General features: G+C 40.6%; 1 protein-coding gene across 1 annotated transcript in view; it reads right to left on the bottom strand.

The window, feature by feature from the left end:
• Positions 1 to 3356, bottom strand: part of EXOC6 (exocyst complex component 6) — a 229115-nt gene extending 225759 nt beyond the window's left edge. Inside the window, exon 1 of the mRNA XM_047759791.1 lies at positions 3163 to 3356. Coding sequence (XP_047615747.1) covers positions 3163 to 3275 — 113 coding nt within the window. The 5' untranslated portion in view covers positions 3276 to 3356. The remainder of the gene's footprint in view (positions 1 to 3162) is intronic.
• Positions 3357 to 24953: the final 21597 nt, after the last annotated feature.

Below are 24953 nucleotides of genomic sequence, written 5' to 3'. Positions count from 1 at the left end.
TTCACAAAGTCACCATTAGCTCAGAAGCCCATACAAAGTAGTTCAACAAATATTTATCCAGCTACTGTGTGCCAAGTATGGTGGAAGCTTATGCAGAGGATACTAAGATATAAGTAAGACACAGGTCATACTCTCAGGAATCTTTAGCCTGAGAATGGTTATAGCACAAAATACACGCGCGCGCGCGCACACACACACACACACGCAATCAGAATAAATGCCCTGGATTCTTTGGTGCTTCAAGGGATGAAGTGTTCACCTGTGGTTGACAGATCAAGAGAGCTTTCACATGAAGAAGAAAGAACATTTGAGCTGTGCCTTGCATGATGGGCTGGGTTTTGGCAGGCAGAAGTAAGAGTGAGGGATCATAAGGGAAAGGAACCATGAGCACCACATGGAAAAAAATGAGGCATACTGTCAAATAGTAAACAAAATGGAAGTCCTGTCTTTATTTTCCTGCCTTCACATTTGACCATGTGAGCAGATATGTTCCATAAGAGCAGTGAAATAGAATAGTTGACACTGGAATATCAATGACATGCATAAGGATGTACAGAAAGGCATGGAATGCCAGCCTCAGAAAGCTTCATCTAATAATTTTTTTTTTTGTCTCTTCTAGGGCCACAGCACATGGAGGTTCCCAGGTAGGGGTCCAGTAGGAGCTGTAGCCACCGGCCTACGCCAGAGCCACAGAAATGCGGGATCTGAGCCGCATCTGCGACCTACACCACAGCTCACGGCAACACCAGATCCTCATAGCCCACTGAACGAGGCCAGGGATCGAACCTACATCCTCACGGATGCTAGTTGGGTTCGTTAACTGCTGAGCCATGATGGGAACTCTGAAAAAATATTTTTTAAAAATTAGGAAAACTAATTTGGGCAAATATTGTCCTAAATAAAGGCTTGTTATGAACCCTGTGTGTATCTTCCAAAACAACATTGGAGTGTTGTTTTTTTGGTTTTTTTTTTTTTGTCTTTTTGCCTTTTCTAGGGCTATTCCCACGGCATATGGAGGTTCCCAGGCTAGGGGTTTAATCGGAGCTGTAGCCGCCGGCCTATGCCAGAGCCACAGCAACACGAGATCCAAGCCGTGTCTGTAGCCTGCACCACAGCTCACAGCAACGCCGGATCCTTAACCCACTGAGCAAGGCCAGGGATCGAACCCGCAACCTCATGGTTCCTAGTTGGATTCGTTAACCACTGAGCCATGACAGGAACTCCAACATTGGAGTGTTTTAACAGTAGCCTTTGGAAAAGACTGCCCTCACTCCTTGTTCAATAACCCAAACATGAAGCTAACAGTGGGCATTCCAGGTCCAGTGATAATGATAACAGGCAGCACCTGGAGGAAATATTTATGCAGTGTCTACCCTTGTGATGCTGGGAGGGTACTGGGACTGCTAGATCTAAACAGGTTCATTTCTTTAGGAAGACCAAGTATAAGCTTCTGGATATTTTCCCTCAGAACAGAGGATGGGACAGATCCAAGAACCAAAGCAAGAAGTCAGGTCCAGTACCAGGGCAAGACTAGCTGATAGTTCCAAGGATGGATGAAGTGTATAGATGTTAGCCAGGATTGTGAGACCAAGGGAGAAGTAGAAAGGGTCAGGGGTCAAAGACCAAGGGCTCTGAAGCAGTAATGGCAGCAGAGGCCATGGTAATTAACACATGGCCAGGTTCCCTTTATCCCCCTCTCACATTTCCCTGTAGACTTCTGACCTAGCTGCCAGGCAGATGCACAAGTTTTAGAAGATGCTAGACAGTATAAAGTCTGTTTCCTTTGGAAAAAATGACCAAGCCCTTGTGAAAAGCTTTGGTTTCTTCTACTTATTGAATAAGGTAAAAATTACCTGTCCTTTTTCATGGATGTCTACGATGCTCAAATAAAATGAAAGTGAAAAGAACAGTTAGAGTTGTAATTATTTTGCAACCGCATCTACATATTGATAATCCAAGAATCAACCAGTAAATACCATTAGCTTCCCATACCCCCAACATTACTTTAGGCCCTTTGGAAAGATTCAAAATTTATTTAATGCAAAATCAAATTGAAACATTCAGGAGAAATGTATTCAGACCGAAATTATAGAACTTCAAAGCATTTGACCCTGGATCTTTTTGAGAATGAAAAGACAACACCAAAAAAAAAAAAAAAGAAGAAAAAAAAGAAAAAAGAAAGAAATCCTTTCACTTAATCTACAAATATTAGTCAACAAATATTTATTGACTGTCACTATCCTGTTCCCACACTGATAGGTATCAGATAAAGGCAGACAGACAAATTTTTTTTTTTCTTTTTAGGGCCACACCCACGGCATATGGCGAATCCCAGGCTAGGGGTCTAATCGGAAATACAGCTGCCAGCCTGTGCCGTAGCCATAGCAATGCCAGATCTGAGCCACGTCTGTGACCTACACCACAGCTCAAGGCAATGCCAGATCCTTAACTCACTGAGCGAGGCAGGGATCAAACCAGCAACCTCATGGTTCCTAGTCAGAATCGTTTCAGCTGCACCACCACAGGAACTCCAAAATAATTAAACTTTAAAAATGTCCATTTAGCACAGAGATACATGGTCTTTCATCTTAATCCTGCCCTTGAACTATGCAGATTAATCCCCATCCTACCAAAGAAGTTATTTTTAAATCTAATGTAGAAATAAAAAAAAATACATCCAAGAGGCCGCCATATACCCAAGAGCAACAACAATGCAAATAAGCATTCTGCGTTCTTCCCCTACAACTGACATCCACACAAATATAAATGAGTTTCATTGATACGTCTAATTGTTCTTGATGTTTTTCACTAGGCAACATCTTAGAGAAAATAATTGAAACCTGATATAAATAAGACGGAATATCCATCTGGAGTTGGCATGCGGCCCTTTTTGACCCCTTGAAAGTCATTTCTATTTTTGGATCTTGTGATGATGAATCCTGAAACAAATACAATGCAAAAAAGTGGATTTTTTATTTATTGTCATTCATCTAAGGATAAAATTTTGAGATTAGGTATATAAAGAACTGTAACTATTTTTCAAAAATTATTTTTTATTCTTTATAAAAATAAGTATAAAAAGAAGAAAAGTATAAAAAGAAGTGCATAAGACTACCTTATACCTTACCAAAGAAGAAACCAGAAAATATAAAGGAGACTTACCTTAAAGTAGCTTCAATGGGCAGCTCGAAGGACTGGATCTCAGCCAGGACATTCTCATAGGTTTGATCTGCGTCCTCTTCCAACATTGCTCCTGATTTTCCAGCCACAGACATCAGATTTTCAGTGCAAAACAGTTGTAATTTATAAGAGAAATGTCGTTTTCCCTATAATTATGACAAGGGTTCTCTCTTCACCCAAAGTAGCAGCAAAAAACTGAGCTCACTGTCTGAGCTCATGCTATCAAAATCCTGGCTTCCAAGAATGTTGCACAGCTGTTGCTGTCCTGTCTCTGCTTATAACATTTTACTTATTATTAACCTTGACACAGTTCAGAAAGTTCCTGCCCAATGCCTGCTATATTTATTTGCTTGTTTCTCAAAGACAGTAACAGCAAACTTTGATAGGGATTAGAACAATTACACTATAGAAAGTTATTAAATTACAACGGACTTGTTAGGGCACATATTTTAATGTTATTTATGCTAACTGCGCCATTAGAGCTATGCTCCTAATTATTCCTGCAACGACACCCTTGCCCACAAACCCAAGCAGTTAACTTACTCAGAAAAAAATATGTGTGTAACAATCCTATAGGATATGATTTTGAGGTCACTGGACAAGCACCTTGGTTCCCCATCCGTCACTTGCCACCTTACTCACGAAGGTGTGACGTTCCTCTGTTAAAGAGCCATTCCTTTTTTTGTCTCTTGTTCAAAGACAGATGCTCCTGGAAATGGTTGAATTTTAATCCTTAAATCAGCCACTTATGCCTCACTGTGAATGAGTTTGCTAGATCCTTTCTGCAGGAGAGATTTTGATGTGGAGGGAGAAAGCACGAAGACGCCAGCATGTTAAGGGGGCTGGTTGCCACCGAGAGGAAAAAAGTGTGAAAGGAGTAGAGGCTTAAAATATCAAGGAAAAATGTGGAGACCAGCCAGCCAGTCCCAAGGAGGCCTAAAAAATTAAATGGATACATAATTCCCATTACCATTTGTACTAGATCTTCCTGAATTCTGAGTTTAACCTCATGCTTTCTTGCCCAGTACTGGAAAGGGAGGACTAGTGACATTCTTCTGTATGAATCTATTTTTTTAAGTTTTTATCAGATTTGTTAATATTGTTCTGAAAAGAAATGGGAAGTTCTTTCTCCTCAAAATGTAATATTCATATAACCACAGGCATGCTTCATAAACTGCATCAGTTTTTCACTTCTCTGTGCATCCTTACACTTGTCAGTGCCACACTGAGTGTCCCTCCATGCCCCAGGGCTTTGGGCTTAGCCCTGTGACTTCTGCAGGCCAGTGATACATGACAGTGTGTGAGCTCCAGGCCTGGGCTTTGTAAGGCCTCTCTTGCTGCTGTTTGCCCTCTTGCACCTCTACCATCACCTGAGAAAAATATTCCCGGCTAGCTTGCTGGTCCAAGGAGGATGAGACATACAGGAAGCAGAGTCATTGCCACTGATCCACAAAAATGCAGGGAGAAGCATAGTTTTGCATCTAGCTGCAGCAGTCTGAAGCAGAGGCACCCACCCCAGCCATGCCCCAAATACTCACAGACACAGGAGCAATGATGAATGATGGTTCTTTTCAGCCACTGAGTGATGGGTTGGTTATACGTGCTAGTGGCAAACTAATCCAGCAGTCTTCACCTCAACCCCACCAATACCTTCAACTCTTAGCCCTAGTTTTCCTCCAATGGCAGGATGGCAGAAATGCATCAGGAATATGCCTAACACTATTTCCCCCAAGAGGGAGTGATGGTGCCCGCCTTCAAGACCTGACACAAAACAGTGATTTTCTATCTTGTGTTAAAGCCATTTATGTGCAAGGTTTTTAATTTATGGCAAATTATCAGACTATGCAAGAAGAGAATGTCTATTTGATTTGTATTTGTATTCCCCTTAACACTAACACATTGCCTTGTGTAGCAGGAGTGTTCAGGAAATGCTTATTGAATGAGTGAATGATTGACAGTAAAGCTACAAGCTAAGGATTACTCCTGCCTTATGAGGAAATATTGGTCCAAATGGTGCAAAAATATGACACTTCCAGATCAAATTTATCAGACTGTGAGAATTCATAAATTCAGGAGTTCCTGTTGTAGCGCAACAGAAATGAATTCAACTAGTATCCATGAGGATGTGGGTTCGATCCCTGGCCTCGTTCAGTGGGTTAAGGATCCTGCATTGCCGTGAGCTGTGGTGTAGGTCATAGACGATGCTCAGATCCTGAGCTGCTGTGGTTGTGGTGCAGGCTGGCGGCTACAGCTCCGATTTGAGCCCTAGCCTGGGAACCTCCACATGCTGCCAGTGTGGACCTAAAAAAAAAAGGCAAAAAAAAACAAAAAACAAAAAAACACATAAATTTATGATGGGAAATCATTCTGGTCATAAGAGAATGTTGGTCATGACTTTACTACATTGTGGAGAACAAATTCATAGGTAATGCCACATATGCATGAACATATATCCCTGATGACCCACCCGGCCCTAAATATAACAGTTAAAAAATTGGGGGAGTTCCCTGGTGGTCTAGTGGTTAGGACTTGGTGCATTTACCACTGCAGGCAGGGTTCAATCCCTGGTCTGGGAACTGAGATCCCATCTCAAGCTGCTGCATACCACAGCCAAAAAAAAAAAAAAAAAAGAGTTCTCACCGTGGCACAGTGGGTTAAGAATCTGACTGCAGGAGTTCCTGTCGTGGCTCCATGGTAACAAACCCGACTAGTATCCATGAGGACTCGGGTCCCATCCCTGGCCTTGCTCAGTGGATTAAGGTCCAGGATTGCTGTGAGCTGTGGTGTAGGTCATAGATGTGGCTTGGATCCCGCGTTGCTGTGGCTGTGGTGCAGGCTGGCAGCTGTAGCTCTGATTCAACACTTAGCCTGGGGAACTTCCATATGCTATGGGTGTGGCCCTAAAAAGCAAAAAGCCAGAGGGAAAAAAACCCTACTGCAGCAGCTTGAGTCCCTGTGGAGGAGTGGGTTTGATCCTTGGCCCAGAGCGGTGAGTTAAAGGATCTGGCATTGTCACAGCTGTGACCTTTGGATTCAATCCATGGCCCCAGAACTTCCACACCCTGTGGGTGCAGCCATTTAAAAAAAAAAAAAAATTTCTTCTCCTCACATACCCCAAACTTTCATTTTTTACATTTTCAGATTTACAGAAGAATTACAAGAACTCCATGAATAGTCATATACCCTTCATCTGATTCACCAATTGTTAACATTTTGTCACATTTGCTTTCTCTGTCTCTCTGTTTATTCATGGGGATTTTATAATGTAGGTATATGGTTTATATATGTGTGTGTATATATATATCATCCCTAAATATATAGTAATAAAATTGTGTTTATTTAGAGTATTTTTAGAATAGATTAATGCTATGAAGTAGTATAATTAATGAACCACAATAGCTTTGACTCATTGTTACTCCCTGACCCTGTTCCTTCTACACAACTCTGTTATTCCTTCCTGTACAGCCAGCTCCACCAGGAGATTCAAGGTCTTCCAGCCTGTTGGCCTGGTTGCCTCCCTCCACCCCTCAGCCCTCCTCACACCTCCTCTTCTCGCACCCCACTCTCCTCGGCTCCTCCCACTTCTGTTAAGTGAATTTTCTCTCTGCCTCTTACTTTCTTCTAAGCCCTGTTCAGCACAAGCAACAACTTCCTGTTTCCACTGACTAAACCAGCATCTTCCTTTTATTCAAAACTTTCCTTGAGTGCCATTTCCTGCCGGAAGTCAGCACAGATTGAATGAACAGGCGAGGAGCTCCTCCCAAAAGCAAGTAGTCAGAAAAACAACCTCCCCTATCCCGTAGCACTGACAACAAATTCACCAAATAAGGGAAAGAAAAGGAGGTAATGGAAAGATGTTAAACAGCCATATTCCAAGATGCCCATAAAAGAGAACAGGGAGAATGACTGGAATGTTCCTAGTTTCAACACACAACCTTGCATCCCAGGTGCAGCTCAAACTGTTTTACTGCTTTCTGGGATCAAGCCTGATCACCAATTAAGTAGCTCTAGGCCGGTGGTTCTCATTAGGTGATCTTGACTCCCCCAACCTGAGGGAAATACCTGGAGACATTTTTGATCATCTCGACTGGAAGCGGTGCCACTGACAGCCAGTGAACAAAGGCCAGAGGTGCTGCTAAATGACCCGCAATGCACAGCCCTGTCCCCCACAACAAAGAATTACCCAACTCAAAATGCCAATAGTGCTGAGGTTGGGAAATCCTGCCCTAAGTTGTTCTTTTAGGACATAGCATCAGCCCATGTGTGGTGTTGATATGGCCTTGCTTCCTAGAGCCTGTCTCTGAGCATTTTTTTTTTCCTTCTCTGTAACTGAGTTTTGTTTTTTCTTTTTTCTTTCTAGGGCCACATCTGCAGCATATGGAAGTTCCCAGGCTAGGGGTCGAATCAGAGCGGTAGCTGTAGGCCTATGCCACAGCCACTATAACACCAGATCCGAGCCACATCTGCAACCTACGCTGCAGCTTGTGGCAATGCTGGATCCTTAACCCACTGAGCCACAACAGGAATTCCTATAACTGAATTTTTTTTGGTTTTTGTTTTTAATTAATCTGCTAAGAACCATCTAGAACTAGAAGCCAGTCTTTTTTTAAAGTCTATTATTCAAATAAAACATTAGTCTATTTTTTGCATTCCTCCCTTACCAAAACTGGAATCCCAGCCTCCTCACTCTGTACTGGAACCACCAAAGGGAAGCATTATACTCATGGGTTTCACTGGCACAGGTGCCCCCTCTGCAATTTGCAGTCTCTAGAAAATATCTGGGACCCTGGGGGCAAGGCGTGGCTAGAAGGTAGAAGGGTACCACAAGGAAGTGGATTAGTTTGACAATTACCACCTGGTGTTCAGTGTATTCAGTTCTGTTCAGAGCCTTGGTGGAGTCTGAGTTCCACCCTTCCATCTCTACCCCATACCTTCCTGTAGAGATAGTTTTCCCACCTGTATAGGTAATCCTCACACTTCTGTATGTTGTTTTTGTTTTTGTTCTGGATTTGTCTTTTTAGGGCCATGCCTGCAGCATGTGGAAGTTCCCAGGCTAGGGGTTGGAATCAGAGCTGTAACTGTCAGCCACATCCACAGCATTGCCAGATTTGAGCCATGTCTATGATCTACACCACAGCTCACAGGAACACCGAATCCCTAATCCACTGAATGAGGCCAGGGATCAAACCCGAGTCCTCATGGATACTAGATAGGTTCATTACTGCTGAGCCACAATGGGAACTCCCTGTATGTTTTGTTTTGATATGTCAAGAAAAAAAATCTCAGTAACCTAGGAATAAAAGAGAATTTCTTTATAAAAGTAGTCTATCCAAAAACAAAAACAAAAAAACCCTAAAAAACTCATTAACATCTTACTTGGTGACAAAATGTCAAATGTTGGCCTCCTCAGCTCAGGGAAACAATAATCATAGCTTTACTTGAAATTGACCTGGAAGTCCTAGCCAATGCAATAGGACAAGGTAAAGAAATAAGAGATATAAAGATTGGGAGTTCCCATCATGGCACAGTGGTTAACGAATCCAACTAGGAACCATGAGGTTGTGGGTTCAGTCCCTGCCCTTGTTCAGTGGGTTAATGATCTGGCGTTGCCGTGAGCTGTGGTGTAGGTTGCATACGCCGCTCGGATCCCGAGTTGCTGTGCCCCTGGTGTAGGCTGGCAGCTACAGCTCCAATTAGACTCCTAGCCTGGGAACCTCCATATGCCTCGGGAGCAGCCCAAGAAATAGCAAAAAGACAAAAAAAAAAATATATATATATATAAAGATTGGTAAGAAAGAAGAAAAATTGATATTTACAGAATACATGATTGTACATATATACTATATATCTAGGAAGTTGATAGGCCAACTAAGTAGGACCAAAAGATCTACTGGGCCACAACTGAAAGTGCTAACAGAACTTTAAAACATTAAGAAATGACAAGGTCCAAGATTTCAGAAAGGCAGAATGAGGATAACAAACCCATTGGAGGCCCAGGAAAACAAACCCAGAATGAGGATAACAAACCCAGTCAGCATTAAGTTAGGGGCCTGTAAGATAAGCAAAGGCACAAGAAAATCAAGAGCAGCCTGGATATGGGAACACCTAAGCAATTACATAGAATGACCTTTAGCTTTTGCAGTTTACTTTCATAAACTCACTTGGTATGGAGATGATAGTCTAGCTTTTAGGGTCGAATGATACAGATAGCAGCAGCTCTTCATATGTCATAATATATCATTTGCTCTTCACCTCTCACATGCTGCCTTGCCATACAAATCTAACAATGTAACTTGAAATACAGAAACACTGATCAGATACAATACAGGCACACAGGAATTTTCCACTTCCTCCCACATAAAACTCAACATTTGAACTTCTAACCCCCACAATGGTGACTTGTGTTTACCTGGTCCTCTCTTCCCCAACCTGGTATCATTTCTGGCCAGCAACTGAGCTCTTCTAGGCCAGACTTGTCTCCAGTGGCTGGCCCAGGGAACCATCTTTCTCAGCATCTCTCCACCTCTTCCTTTCTTCCTCTCGGTCTTCTGTTTTAGTCTTCAGAGACATCAGGTACTTATCATTCTCAACCCTTATTTTGTTTCATCCAAATAGTCACTTTGTACACACACACACACACACACACACACACTCAAGCAGGTGCATACACACATAACCTGTCTGAAAATCATAGTTCTTTTAAATGGAAGGATCATTTTCAAACTCTAAAATTGAAGGCCAAGGAGACTTTTTTAAAAATTGCCCAAGATTTTCATGTTCTAGTAGCAGAAAAAAGAAAAGAATGCAAACCTTGTGACCTGTAGTCCAGTACTCCTCCCCTACACTATTTTGATTTCTTTTTCTCTAATTCTGTACCACCCTGATTAGCATTTTTGGTGAGCAAAGAAATGTATCTCAATCAGAAATATTTAATATATCTTTTAGAAATACTTACATAGCAATTAATGTATGCCAGACATTGTTCTAAGCCCTTTACAAATATTAATTCATTAAATCCACATGACACCCTATGAGGCAGATTATTATCATCATCATAAACATATAAGTCAATTGCGTGATCCAGCTGCTGAAAGTGTAGTGCAATCTTACGCTGCATTAATAAGAGTACAGAATTTAGGGCCAAGAAGGCTAAAATTTAGTTGTATTCTGTGCTCTTTTTCTGATATCCATTTGCCTCACTCCTTCACTTCCTTCAGGCCTTTACTCAGAAGTCATCACCTCAGTGATGCATTTGCTGGAAACAAAATCCAACATTTTAACTTTTATCTCTATCCCCACTACTTCCTCCACTTTATTTTTATCTCTCAATATTTATCACCTTTGAACATACGATACACTTCACTTATTTATCTTGTTTATCATCCATCTCTCCTTTTAAAATGTAAGATTAATAAGGACAGGGAATTTTTTTTTCTGTTTTGTTCACTAAGGAAGCTCCAGTGCCTAGAACTGTGCCTGGCAAAGAGGGGTCGCTCAATAGTGTTTGTTCAATGGATGGATGAATAAATAAGTGAAGAAACATACAGATGAGAAAGGAGAAAAATAAATACCTGAATAATTATACTATATGAAAGGAAGAGATGAGTACTAGAAAAGAAGTAGGGATAAAAAGGCCAGAAAGGATTCAATGCAACCTCTATCAAAGTACAAAGGACATTTTTCACAGAACTAGAACAAAATATTTTAAAGTTTGTTTGCAAGTACAAAAGACCCAGAATAGCCAAAGCCATCCTGAAAAAGAAAAATGGAGCTGGAGGAATTAGGCTCCCTGACTTCAGACTATACTACAAAGCTACAGTCATCAAAACCATATGGTACTGGCACAAAGACAGACATATAGATCAGTGGGACAGAATAGAAAGCCCAGAATTAAACCCATGTACCTACAGTCCACTAATCTATGACAAAGGAGGCAAGAATATACAATGGAGAAAAGACAGCCCCTTCAACAAGTGGTGCTGGGAAAATTGGTCTGCCACAATGTAGAAGAGTGAAATTAGAACACTTCCTAATACCATACACAAAAATAAACTCAAAATGGATTAAAGACCTGAATATAAGACCAGATACGCAATCTCCTTGAAGATGCCTTGAGGCCCAACACAAACCACATGCTGGGTCCCTCCTCCTGACCGTCCCAACATTATAAGGCAGGTGCTGGCTTTGCAGAAAGCTTCTGTTAAGATGCCTGTCTCTTTCCTTCCTGACTTTCCTTCCTATCAAACGAACTAAAACCCCCAACAAATGGAAGAACTACTTGATGAAGCATTTTTCACTCCTGGAAGAAGGAGGTCGACCAGAACCAGTCGTGGGGCCACTAAACACCAGCTGTGAAAGACAATGCAGGAGTTCCTGTCATGGCTCAGTGGCTAATGAACCCAACTAGTATCCATGAGGACGCAGATTCAATCCCTGACCTCACTCAGTGGGTTAAAGATCTGGTGTTACTATGAGCTGTGGTGTAGGACACAGATGAGGCTCAAATCTGGCATTGCTGTGGCTGTGTCATAGGCCAGCAGCTACATCTCCAATTTGACCCCTAGCCTGGGAAACTCTATATGATGCAGGTGCAGCCCTCAAAAGACAGACCAAAAAAAAAAAAAAAGACAATGCAATCTTGCCTCTATCCTGATCCTTAACCTATAGCCTAATTTTCTACTCCGCAAACTATAAACCCACCTCCTAAGCTCTCCCAAAATGGGAGCACAATCTTTAAGGCATTAGCCTGCTGGGGCCTCCTTTGCCTGGCAAAGCAATAAAGCTATCTTTTTCTCTTTCACCCCCCAAAAAAGACCAGATACTATAAAACTCTTAGAGGAAAACATAGGCTGAACACTCTCCGACATAAACCACAGCAACATCTCCTCAGATCCATCTCCTAGAGTAATGATGATAAAAACAAAAATAAACAAGTGGGACTTAATTAAACTTAAAAGTTTCTGCACAGCAAAGGAAACCCTAAACAAAACAAAAAGACAACCCGCAGAATGGGAGAAAATCTTTGCAAATGAAGCAACTGACAAAGGATTAATCTCCAAACTTTATAAATACCTCCTGCAGCTATAAATACCAAAAAGACAAAGAACCCCATCAAAAAATGGGCAGAAGATCTCCAAGACAATTCTCCAAAGAAGACATACAGATGGCCAAAAAACACATGAAAAGATGTTCAACACCACTCATTATTAGAGAAATGTAAATCAAAACCACTATGAAGTACCACTTTACACCAGCAAGAATGACCATCATCAAAAAGTCTACAAACATTAAATGCTGTAGAGGATGTAGAGAAAAGGGACCCCTATTAACACTGTTGGTGGGAATGTAAATTGGTGCAACCACTGTGAAAAACACCATGGAGATTCCTCAGAAAACTAAAAATAGAATTACCATTTGATCCAGCAATCCCACTCCTGGGCCTCTATCCAGAGAAAACCATGGCTTGAAAAGATACATGTACTTCAGTGTTCATTGTAGCACTATATACAATAGCAAAGACATGGAAACAAACTAAATGTCCATGGACAGAGGAGTGGATAAAGAAGATGTGGTACATATACATAATGGAATATTACTCAGCCATTAAAAGGAAAGAAATAATGGCATTTGTAGCAACATGGATGGACCTAAAAATTATCATCCTAAGTGAAGTCAGTCAGACAGTGAGACACCAACATCAAATGCTATTACTTACATGTGGAATCTAAAAAAGGACACAATGAACTTCTTTGCAGAATAGATACTGACTCACAGACTTTGAAAAACTTACGGTTTCCAAATGAGACAGGGGGTCGGGTGGGGTAAGGGGATGCACTGGGGGTTTGGGATGGAAATGCTATAAAATTGGGTTGTGATGATTGTTGTACAACTATAAATGTAATGAAATTCACTGAGTAATTTTTTAAAAAGGGGATCAGGAAGGGTAACCCAAGTATCCATTGAAAGATGAATGAATAAACAAAATATAATACAAACATACAATGGAATATTATTCAACCTTAAAAGGGAAGGCTATCCTGTCACACGTGTTCCAACCTGGATGAACCTGGGGGATATTATCCTAAATGAAATAAGCCAGTCACAAAAAGACAAATACTGTATGATTCCACTTACATGAGATATCTAAAGCAGTCAAATTCATAGAAAGAGAAAATAGAATGGTGATTGCCAGGGGAAGGGAAGAGGCAGAAATGGGAAGTTTTTGTCTAGTGGATATAGAATTTCAATTTTGCAAGATGAAAAAGTTCTGGAGAGGCAATGCACAACAACGTGAATTTACTTAACATTATTGAACTACACACTTAGAAATGGTTAACATGATTTAACAAAAATACAGGGCAGAGTCAGGAGAGAACAAAAGTATTTGTGTAGAAGAGACACTTTGAAAATTGAAGAATGAGTACTGTCTGGATATTCTAGGGTGGTGAGGGGACCCACAGCGCATTGCTATGCAAAGGAGTTGGTAGGAACAGGGACCTCTGATGTAGAGAGAGGGAGTGGCCAAGGACGTGAGAGTGTGGCTAGGGTTATAAACAAGGGTTGTTTGCTGGGGATAAGTATGGAGATGTAAGGTAAACAGAACTTCTTCCCTTGTTGTTTTGCAAGTACTGTTGCTATACCCATAGCAACTAACAAGATGGCTGGCACAAGTTAGGTGCTCACTAAATATTTGTTCAATAAATAATCTTTACACAGCAGTACACTGCTTTGTAAGTAATAGGTAATCAATAAATATTTAATCGTGATATCAAAGTTTGTCTTACAAAGACTATCTAAAATGAAATAGTTAAAAGTTAGCTTAGTTATATTAGCATTATTATTTCAACATTAGGAAACTTTTCAAGATACTCAATTAAAAAACTATGACATTAAACATATAACAATCAGTATGGTAAAATAAAACTAATATATAAATTTTTTAAAAAACTATGGCATTATTATTTTCTGGAGACACTCAGCAATATGGTTTGTTATTTGAAAGTTAGTTTACAATGGAATATTACTCAGCCATTAAAAGGAAAGAAATAATGGCATTTGTAGCAACATGGATGGACATAGAAATTTTCATGTTAAGCTAGGTCAGTCAGACAGTGAGACACCAACATCAAATGCTATCACTTATATATGGAATCTAAAAAAATGACGCAATGAACTTCTGTGCAGAATAGATACTGCTGACTCACAGACTTCGAAAAACTTGTGTTTCCAAATGAGACGGGGGTTGGGATGGGGTGAGGGGATGCACTGGGGGTTTGGGATGGAAATGCTATAAAATTGGGCTGTGATGATCATTGTACAACTATAAATGTAGTAAAAATTCATTCAGTAATTTTTAAAAATGAAAAGAAAAAAAATTAAAAGGTGAGGGGAAAAAAAAGTCAGTTAAAAAAAACCCAAAAAACTATGGTATCCAAAAACTATCGTAGTTCCAGAGGGCCAATCTATACACTTTTTCTTATCATTTTCAAAATTCAGGATGCAAAATTTCATTACAAAAAGAATTTTGGTCTTTCAACTAATCTGTGTTTTCTAAATAAACTACATTCCTACTGTTCTTCAAAGAATAAAATTTTTAAGTAATTAAGAAAATACTTTTAGGAGTTTCCTGGTGGCTCTGCAGGTTGGGGATCCAGTGTCTTCACTGCAGTGGCTTGGGTTGCTGTTATGGCACAAGTTTAATCCCTGGCCTGAGAAATTCTGCATGCTGCAGGCACAGACAAAAAAAAAAAAAAAAGAAGAAGAAGAAAGAAAGAAAAGAAAATACATTTGAAAATCTGTTCTAAATTTCTGATATAACTCACCACAACATTCTGTTTATAAAGTCATAGAGGACATGGTGTTTTAACGACTATTAGAATATTATTACTGTTATCTAAGAGTCTACTCTCTGGAACATGCCGTGATTCTGCACATCTCAAAAACTTTATAGATGCTGCTTCCTTTATCTAGAATGTCCTCCCCAAGCTTGTTTTCTTGTAGAACATGGAGATAATAACAGTCACACCTACCTTATACCATTTTTGTGAAGAATACATGACTTTTGAGCATTTACGAGGTAAAGCACTCTAGAGAGTGTTTGGCACATAATGAACATCAATGTCAGCTCGTACTGCTACTTATCTTTCAAGGACTCCTTCAAATGCCACCACCCTGTGTAGAATGATTTGCTACAATCTCCCATAACTCTTCTGAATAGGCCTTTATTAAAGCTCTTAGCCCTTAGTGTTACTGTTGTTCTGCTCTGTAGTTACCTACCTCACCAGACTATGAGCTACACAAAAGCAAGGAATATGCCTTCTGTTCTTTATAGTCAAAACATCTAGCACGATGCTAGGTGCATGGTGGGCATGAATGAATAAAAGACAAGCGGGAATGATGAAGATAATATGACTCTCCAAAACCAATATGAATAGTGTTTATTGCTTAATTAAATCAACACTTTTCCAATTTCACAAGGAAATTCTGGACTAGTTGTTCTAATTAACTGTGATTATTCCTTTTCCTTATCTTCATGCAAATCGGGGGGTTTCACTAAGAGGAGGGACAGGTAAAATCTCTCCTGCCAGCCATTGTCTTTCTGAGTTCTCAATAAATGGAACAGCTATGGTAGAAATAGCTTTCCCAAGTAGATACCTGAATCTTATACCTCTTCCATTTGTTACGCCAGGGTATTCTGAGTGAAAATTTTTAGGGTGCCCTTGTTGATCTTTTCCCAAGTGTACATCTTAAAGCGTTTTCATCCTGGCCAATAAGGAAACAACAGTCTCTCTCCTATTGTCACAGAACTAGATTATGGCGCTACCTACTGGTCAATGTTTGGCATGGATTACATTGAAACTGACTCGTGCTCTTCTAGATTTTAATTTTTACACTGTCAATTGTAAAATGTCATTAGACATTACTACACGTTTTGCTCTCTTTTTTTTCTAGTATTTCTGACAATCATTCTACATGTCATTTATCCTCCGTACATCTAGTTCAGATCTCTTCAGCAGAACTGAGAAGACATTCTGCAAGACCTTTTATCCAAGCTGCCTTTTCTCCCAGGAAAACCTGGATCTTTACAGTCAGAATTCAGGACACTAACTTCTTTGGGAGGATAAGTTCCCGTGTGCCCCATCTGAGTCCAAGGAAGTCTGGCAGGCAGCCCACGGCAAGTACACCCTCCTTTGCACACATTCTTCTAAACAATCATCTCTTTTCCCTCTTTTGAAACCAAACAATTCCCTCAAAAATATGGTTTCAGGCATAAAATAGGAAATAGTACTGAACAAACGGAAATGTTTTGCTTTAAATTCTGAAGCCATTTGTTTACATTAAGAAATAGTTTGCATTCAAAGCCTGTAATTGAAAAGAAACATGAATCATCAATCACAAGGGGACTTTATAGATAAGAAATAGGTGCTGGCCTAAACAATTGTATTAAACACGAACAACTCTTCTTGGGAGCTTTTGCTGAGTCATTTTTCAGGAAGTGGGCTGTCCAGAGAGATTTCTACAGGAGGAACAATTGACAATATTTTCATATTAATAACCTCCAGTTACTTTATTGTTCTCAAAACTTTTGTTAATGAGTATTTTCCTGTTCAGTGAAAAAAAAAAACATTAATCAAGACAAAGCTTAATCTGATTTATTTTTATGTGTTTGGGGTTCTTCTATAAGTGATATTAAATATACTTAAGTAAGAGTTATAAAACATCCTCATTCACAGAGCATAATATTAGGAAATATTTTGTTGTGGATCTTTTTTTAAAATGGTGCAACAGTATATACTGACACATTCCTTAGAGTGGTTCCAAATAATCATTTGGGATTTTTTTTTTGTTTTGCTTTTGTTTTAATTTTTTCTTTTTTGGCCACCCCATGGCATATGGAGTTCCCCTGCCAGCTATCAGATCCAAATCTCAGTCTCCACCTAAGCTGCAGCTGCAGCAATGCTGGATCCTTAACCCATTGTGCCGTGCGGGGTCAAAGTGGCATCACAGTGCTCCCAAGACACTCACTGTCGATCCCCTTGCACCACAGCAGGAACTCCCCAAATAATCATTGTGGACTCAAATTGCCTTCAAGGCAGTGGCAATGTTACCACTTGGTTGGGAGCCTCTTCTGCACAACTCTTTCTGAGAGTTCTCTCAATTACTCTCCTCAGATAAGGGACAATCAATGTGGGCTCCTGGAAACCCACTAAAAGATTAAGCCAGTCATACAAAGTTCTTTCAGAAAACTCTCCAGCAGGATCATGAGGACAGACGGGGTCAGTGAGTTCCCTGGAATAGACCACCTTTTTGGTCCTGCCCACAAGCACTGAGCCTCTCTCTTAGTCTCTGACAAGGGGCTGAGGTCATGTGCCTATGAAGTGGGGACAGTAAATTACAGAATAAGATCATGTGTGATTATGATTTCTGTTAGGATAAATAATTATCATGTTTGTAGTCCTGATTTAACACAAATATATCTCCCACAACCTACCCCTGCCACCTGCTCCCACAGAAGCTCTGCAGAGAAAGCCTCACTTCACATGCACAGTGTAGCTTTCCTTTCATACTACATGATAAACAAAGTGGGTCCAGCTATGCAGACAAGGAGCAGTATCAAAGTGGGCTTCTGTGTAGTGCAGCAGTTACCTGCACAGACTTCAGAGTTGGGCTTCCTGGGTTCAAATTCTACCTCTGCTAATTATTAGCCACGTGAATTCGGAAACTCTTCTGTGTCTGGAATTTCCTTATATACACAATAAATAAGCTCCTATCTCATAGATTTAACGGGGCAGATTAAATTAATTAATGCAAATAAAGTCTTCGGAACATTAATATCATAGCATCACACCATTGCTTAATAAGGAGCCATATTATGAACCATTGAGGTTAATTTTTTTAATCAACTGCTTTTAATTTTGTTATAGTGACTAGTATTGTTCTCCTATTTCTTTTATTTTATTTTTTTATCTTTTTTTTTTGTCCTTTTGCCATTTCTAGGGCCGCTCCCGAGGCATATGGAGGTTCCCAGGCTAGGGGTCTAATCGGAGCTGTAGCTGCCAGCCTATGCCAGAGCCACAGCAACGCGGGATCCGAGCCGCATCTGCAAACTGCACCACAGCTCACGGCAACGCCGGATCATTAACCCACTGAGCAAGGGCGGGGATTGAGCCCACAACCTCATGGTTCCTAGTCGGATTCGTTAACCACTGCGCCACGACGGGAACTCCTCCTATTTCATTTAAAGTGGGCATAGGTAGGAGCGGCCCTAGAGTGGCAAAAAGCCAATAAATAAATAAATAAATAAATAAATAAATAAATAAATAAATAAAATGGGAATAGGTAGATATCTCTCTGCTGAGAGATTCTCAATGGTCAGAGTTTCAAAAATGTCAGTGACCCATAAAAAAGGTTAGGAAACTACAATACTCATATACTTATTATAAAGTTATTTCCTGTGTACTGATCTTTATGTTTTGTTAATTTACTCATTCATCATTAAAAAGAAAACTATATATTTACGAACCTACTACATACTACATTGCCCTTGTCCACAGAGCAATAGAAAAATTTCTCCTTTATTCCAATCAGATTGAGGAGTAGGGGTCTGGGAGAGAGACACCTACAGGCCACACCCGAGATAGCCCACACTCCTGCTGGGAGAATTCCCCTCTGGGCCTCAGAGGCTGGCTTTGAATGCAGACCTAACGCCAGAGCTCATAACCACTATGTGAACTGTCTCCCTGGCTCACTGATGCTTCACAACTCAGGACCATCCCTTTTACCCGAATCCTAGAATCTTCCACTCAGTGTGCAACCCCAGCGTTAATCACCTATTTGGTCAACCCTAGGCTCCTAGAGTTTATTTTTAGGGGTAAAGAGATGAAGCAAGATTAGAAAGAGAAACCCAAATCCTTAGAAAGAACCTCAAAAGAAAAAGGACCTGATTAAATATACTTTTAGTGTTTCTTTTTCTGCTTTGACATTCTCCAACAATCATTAAAGAAGGATTGTACTATGGAGAAAGGGAAAAGTTGCCATTTTCTTTTTTGCTTTTTTGTTTGTTTTGGTTTTTGGTTTTTAGTGCCACACTTGCAGCATATGGAAGTTCCCAGGCTAGGGGTTAAATCAGAGCTACAGCTGCCTGCCTACACCACAGCCACAGCAATGATGGATCTGAGCTGCATCTATGACCTACACTGCAGCTCCTGGCAGTGCTGGATGCTGGACCCACTGATGGAGGCCAGGGATCGAACTCATATCCTCATGGATACCAGTCGGATTCATTTTTGCTGCACCACAACAGGAATTCCCAAAAAGCTACCATTTCCTTGTGTTCCTTCGCATTTTCCTGGCTTCCCCTTCTCAGCTTTCTTCCCAGGTTTCTTTTTGTCAATCTGTCCCTTAAGTGTAGTTGTGTCCCAGGAATCTGTCCTCAACTACCTTTTCTTCTTACTCTAAACGCTATGAGTTCATCTTTCACTTGTGTGTTGAAGAGTCCTAAATCCAGACCTTCAATTACACCTTTGTCCTAAGCTCCAAACCACTTCTAATAACCTACATAACATCTCCACCAGAATATCCTGTCTCCCTGGCACGTGACATCCAGCATGTCCCAAACCGAACACATTGACTTTCTTCTCTGTCTTTATTCTGTTTGGACTGTTATAACAGATTACCACGGAGTGGGCAGCTTAAACAACAAGCACTTCTTTCTCATAGTTCTAAAAGGCTAAGAAGTCCAAGATCAAGGCTCCAGCGTATTTGGTGGCCAGTGAAAGCTATCCTGGTCCATTACAGCCATCTCGCTGTGTCCTCGTGTGGCGGGAGAGGCAGGGGAGCACTCTGGAGTCTCTTTTATAAGGGCACTAATCTCATTCATGAGGCCCAGTTTTGTTTCGGCGTATGAACATTGAAGGGATACCCACATTTTATCGATAGCACTCCCCTCTCCACTGTAAGGCAGTCTCCACACACCAAACACCCATCTAATAGCAATGATATCCCCAACATAGACATTCTCAACCTGCTCTTACTCTCCAAACCACTCTCTGCCTATCTCTGATCCATTAGCTCTGAGCCTAGTCACCTCAGTGCCTTTGTAGATACTATTTCTTCTGTCTGAAATGCCTTTCCGTCTACCTGGTAAAACAACAAACAAACAAAAAAAACAAAAAACAAAAAAAAACTCTACGTATTCAAGACTCAGCATAGACAGCCGCTTCCTCAAAGCCTATCTAGGTCTTGGGCTGTACTTCACACGGGACATCATTTGGACAGGGGACAAATATATTTTATTTCAAATATAAAGTATAACTCTTTGAAGACCACCTCTGGGCTTCATTTACCTGGGTCCTATTCACATCTGTAGTTCTCAGAGCACTTAGTTAGGGCCTCATCATAGAATTCTCAATGTGTTTGCTGGACTAATCAATTAACTAATGCAGTAAAAAGGAATCGTTATACTTTAGAGTGGTGAGTTATTTCCTTCTCTATTCATTCTTAGTCTTCAAATTTCTCATTACCTACTACCACTTTTGGATTGGTCACCACTCAGAAATTTTAGTGTCATCAATATTCTATCTCACAAAACATTTTGGAGTGTATTTGGTTTATAAGGCCTGACACAATCTGGCCCTTCCAAGGACACCCATTGTAGAGAAAAAACTGAACAAATGACTAATGTGAATTCCTTCACTTCAAACACACTATGATAAAAAGAAAAGTTTCCATTTATACCAGGTTTTGCAGGGTTGTGGTTCAATAGGTGATCTGTATGCTTCCTTTTTACTTCCAAACACATGTGTTTCTTTGTTTCTCAGGAAGTAATCATCATGTAGCCATGGAAATCAATGAGTGCAAAGGAAATGTTGCAGGGGAATAATGAAGCCAACTAACTCAACTCCACAAAAGTTGGTCACATCCTAAAATAATTAAAGTACAACCATCCAAATGCTCTTAGAGGAAGTGTTAATCGGCGCTTGGTACTTGGTACTTTGACAATAATCTGTACAGAATGTGAAACCATTTCAAAAATTCTAAAGCATTTATAAAAGGTAATATATTATCAAGACTAATGAACAAATATTTATTGAATGACTACAGTGAACTAGGCTCTTTTACAGTATCCCCTCATTTTATCATCTCAACAGCCCTACAGAATAGCTATTTTTGGTATTATTTCCAGCTACATATTTAAAAAAAAAGAGAGAGATAGTGCTTGAAGAAGCATGTTCTTTCCACCAATCAGAATTCATCTTAGAGATGAATGTTGTCCACATCCATGACCTGAATTCTAAGAGGAACTCAGCAAAGAATAAAGTACCTTCCAATCAAATTTCCACACTTAATAAGCAATATTCAACTGTTTTTCTGCTTATCTAAGCTTGCAATTCATAGCCTTGGAGGTGGACTGTGATTTGGAGGTTGAAGACCTCTCACTAACAGGAAAGGCAAGACCATAAATTGTTTTATATTAAGTCATTTATAAGTCATCAACTCTCATCAGTAACATTCTGAAACAATGGACAATTGTACTATTTTCCTCTTGTAGTAGATTTCGTCATGTCAAAATCTTTGTAAAGATCTCGAGTTCCCGTCGTGGCTCATTGGAGAAGAATCTGTCTAGCATCCATGAAGATGCAGGTTCAATCCCTGGCCTTGCTCAGTGGCTTAAGGATCTGTTGTTGCTGTGAGCTGTGGTGTAGGTCGCAGATGCAGCTAAGATCTGGCATTGCTGTGGCTGTGGCATAGGCCAGGAGCTATAGCTCCAATTCACCCCAAGCTGGGGAACCTCCATATGCCAAGGGTACAGCCCTAAAAAAAAAAAAAATTGTAAAGATTTAAAATTTGTGTTATACAGAAATGTGTCTTACAACAATGTTTCAATGGAAGGAATTAAATGTGGTAACAGTATTTTAATCTTGTGTTTTTGTTTTTGCCACACCTGTGGTATGCAGAAGTTCCCTGGGCCAGGGGTCAAACCCATACCACAGCAGTGACCTGAGCCACAGCAGTGACAATGCCAGATCCTTAACCACTAGGCCACCAAGGAACTCCTTAATCGTTATTTAGAATTTTAAAGTAACGGAGTTTATGTTAGGGGAGAAGTTATGGACTCAGCCTCATTACTTTATAAAGCATGCATGCCTTATGTTTTATACAAATTAAATTATTAATTTAACTCCTGTATTGTTTGGCATAAGGTTATCATATTACCTACCCATTTTATGACCAACCAGATATAGTTCAACACAAAAGAAATTCCCTTAGAAGGGGCTGATATACAAACTAAATTCCAAAACTTGTTATGTCATTACTGATAGCGGTAGAAATGAATGTGTCAGAAAAAACTTGGAAAAAAATTGCTTTCATAAGCAACCAATCGCTGTCATTTACTGAGGACCCGTTTTGTGCTTAGCATTATGCCAGGTATTATAAAACATCCAGAAGAAATGTGTAGTTGCCTTTTATAACAAGGTCCATTGGTAGGAATTATGTTAAATTTCAAGTCACAGAGAAGAGATTACAAGTGGCGTTTGTTCTCATGAGTAAAAGAGTCCAGATATGTACTAGGACAGTCCAGGGCTGGTGTGTGGACTTCTCTGCATGAGGCTGGGAAAGATAGGCCAAAAGATATTTGGTTAAAATGCCATTTTGAATATAGTTAGGATTCCATTAAGAAGGATGAAAAGAAGGAGAATGAATAGAGAGGAGGTACCCACATTTGCAGCCACCAAAGGTAAAGAAGCAGAGGGATAATAGAGCCCAAAAAGATCAAAGATTTCAAAATGAAAGAACAATTGGATTTGAACTCAGCTCTGCTACCTACCAGATATAGCAGAAGCAGCAGGATCAGCCAAAAGGGAGATTGGACCAGGGTGATTAGTCATGGAGATGTTGGGAAGTGGTCAGATTTTGAATCTATTTTGAAGGTAGAGCACACAGAATTTGTTAACGGATCAGAATGCAAGGTATTAGATACAGAGGAATCGAGGGTGACGCCAAGGTTATTTTTGTTTAAGCAGCTGGGAGAAGGGAGTTGCCACTTACCAAGAAGGGCACTCTTGAGGGAGGAGCAGGTTCAGGATGGAAGTGGAAGGAGATCAGATGCTCAGATGTTTACTAGACATCCTAACGGAGATGCTGAGTTGGATGTTGGACATACGGTCTAGAGCACACTGGAGATATAAATTTAGAAGTAATCCATATATAGATAGTGTTTAAAGCCTTGAGATTGGATGAGATTATTAAGATAATAAGTGCAGATGGAAAACAGAAGAGATTCCAGGAGGGAGTCCAGGGCACTCCAACACAGAGGGATCAACACTGGAGATCAAGAGATCTCCAACATAGAGAGATCCTAGAAACAAAGAGAACCAGACAAAAAGATTGAGAAGCAATGCGGTAAATGGGAAACCAGGAGTATAGCGAAAACCATGTGAAGGTAACATTTATTTGAGAAGGCAGTGACTGTCTCATATGTTGCTGACAGGTCAGGTAAGATGAAGACTGAAAATCAACCACTGCATTCACCTTCTAAGAGTGGTTTCAGTGAGAGTGGGGATAAGAGGAGAAGAAACAAGAGAAGAATTAGAGACCGCTAGTAGATACGACTTTTCTGAGGAATTTTGCTGTAAAGGGAGAGGAAGGGGATAAAGAGAGGGGGTTTTGCGGTTGTTGCTTGGATGGTTTGTCTTTTTTTGTTTTTTGTTTTTTTGTCTTTTTCTAGGGCCAAACCTGCAGCATATGGAGATTCCTGGGCTAGGGGTATAATCAGAGCTGTAGCCACCTGCCTATGCCACAGCCACAGCAACACCAGATCCAAGCCACGTCTGCGACCCACACCATAGCTTAGGGCAACACCAGATCCTTAAACCCACTGAGCAAGGCCAGGGATTGAACCCGCATCCTCATGGATACTAGTTGGGTTCATAACCCGCAACCTCATGGTTCCTAGTCGGATTCATTAACCACTGAGCCACGATGGGAACTCCTGGTTGGTGTGTCTTTTGATGAGAGAATGCTTATATGGCACTGGGACAGAGAGAGGGAAAGATTTCTTGCAGCAAGCACTGTCTTTGACTGACCAGGCAAGAGGGGTGGAATCCAGCACATAAGGCGAGATGTTTCCTTTGTCAAAGTGTGTAAAGCTCATCTAGAAGCACAGGACAGAAGGCTGAATCTATGAGTCCAGATGCTGGTGTGTGGGTAGATGTGGTTGAGGGAGCTTGTGAAAGTTTTCTCTTGGTGGCTTCCACCTTCATGGTATGTAGGGAGCAGGTTACCATGACAGTCAGGATGGGAAATGAGGGGTTGAAGGTGTGAGAAGAGAAAGTGTAAAATAACCTCCTTTCAGGAAAGTGAGTGAATGAACAGTCTCAGGAAATATATTATGATTGCTGGGCAGCCTGAAGGGTCCACTAGAGATGAGCGATAAGGAATTTAAAATGAGACCAATCAGCTTGGTTGTGTGTTTTTCTCCAGCTTCATTCAACTGTGTGAATGGGAGGTTAAATTTAACAAAGCTTGTAGTTAGCCAAGTTAGTTCAACAAAGTGAGAGGACAAGGGAGTTGAGAGTATATTCAAGGGACTGATTAAAACATTTTGCCTTTTTTTGTTGTTGTTGTTGTTGTTATTGTTGTTGTTGCTATTTCTTGGGCCGCTCCCACGGCATATGGAGGTTCCCAGGCCAGGGGTCAAATCGGAGCTGCAGCCACTGGCCTACGCCAGAGCCACAGCAACGTGGGATCCGAGCCGCGTCTGCCAACTACAC

This window comes from Phacochoerus africanus, chromosome 15 (assembly GCF_016906955.1).
Source record: "Phacochoerus africanus isolate WHEZ1 chromosome 15, ROS_Pafr_v1, whole genome shotgun sequence".
Taxonomy (NCBI): domain Eukaryota; kingdom Metazoa; phylum Chordata; class Mammalia; order Artiodactyla; family Suidae; genus Phacochoerus; species Phacochoerus africanus.
Note: the sequence above shows the minus strand (reverse complement) of the source record. Positions and strands in the feature narration are given on the sequence as shown.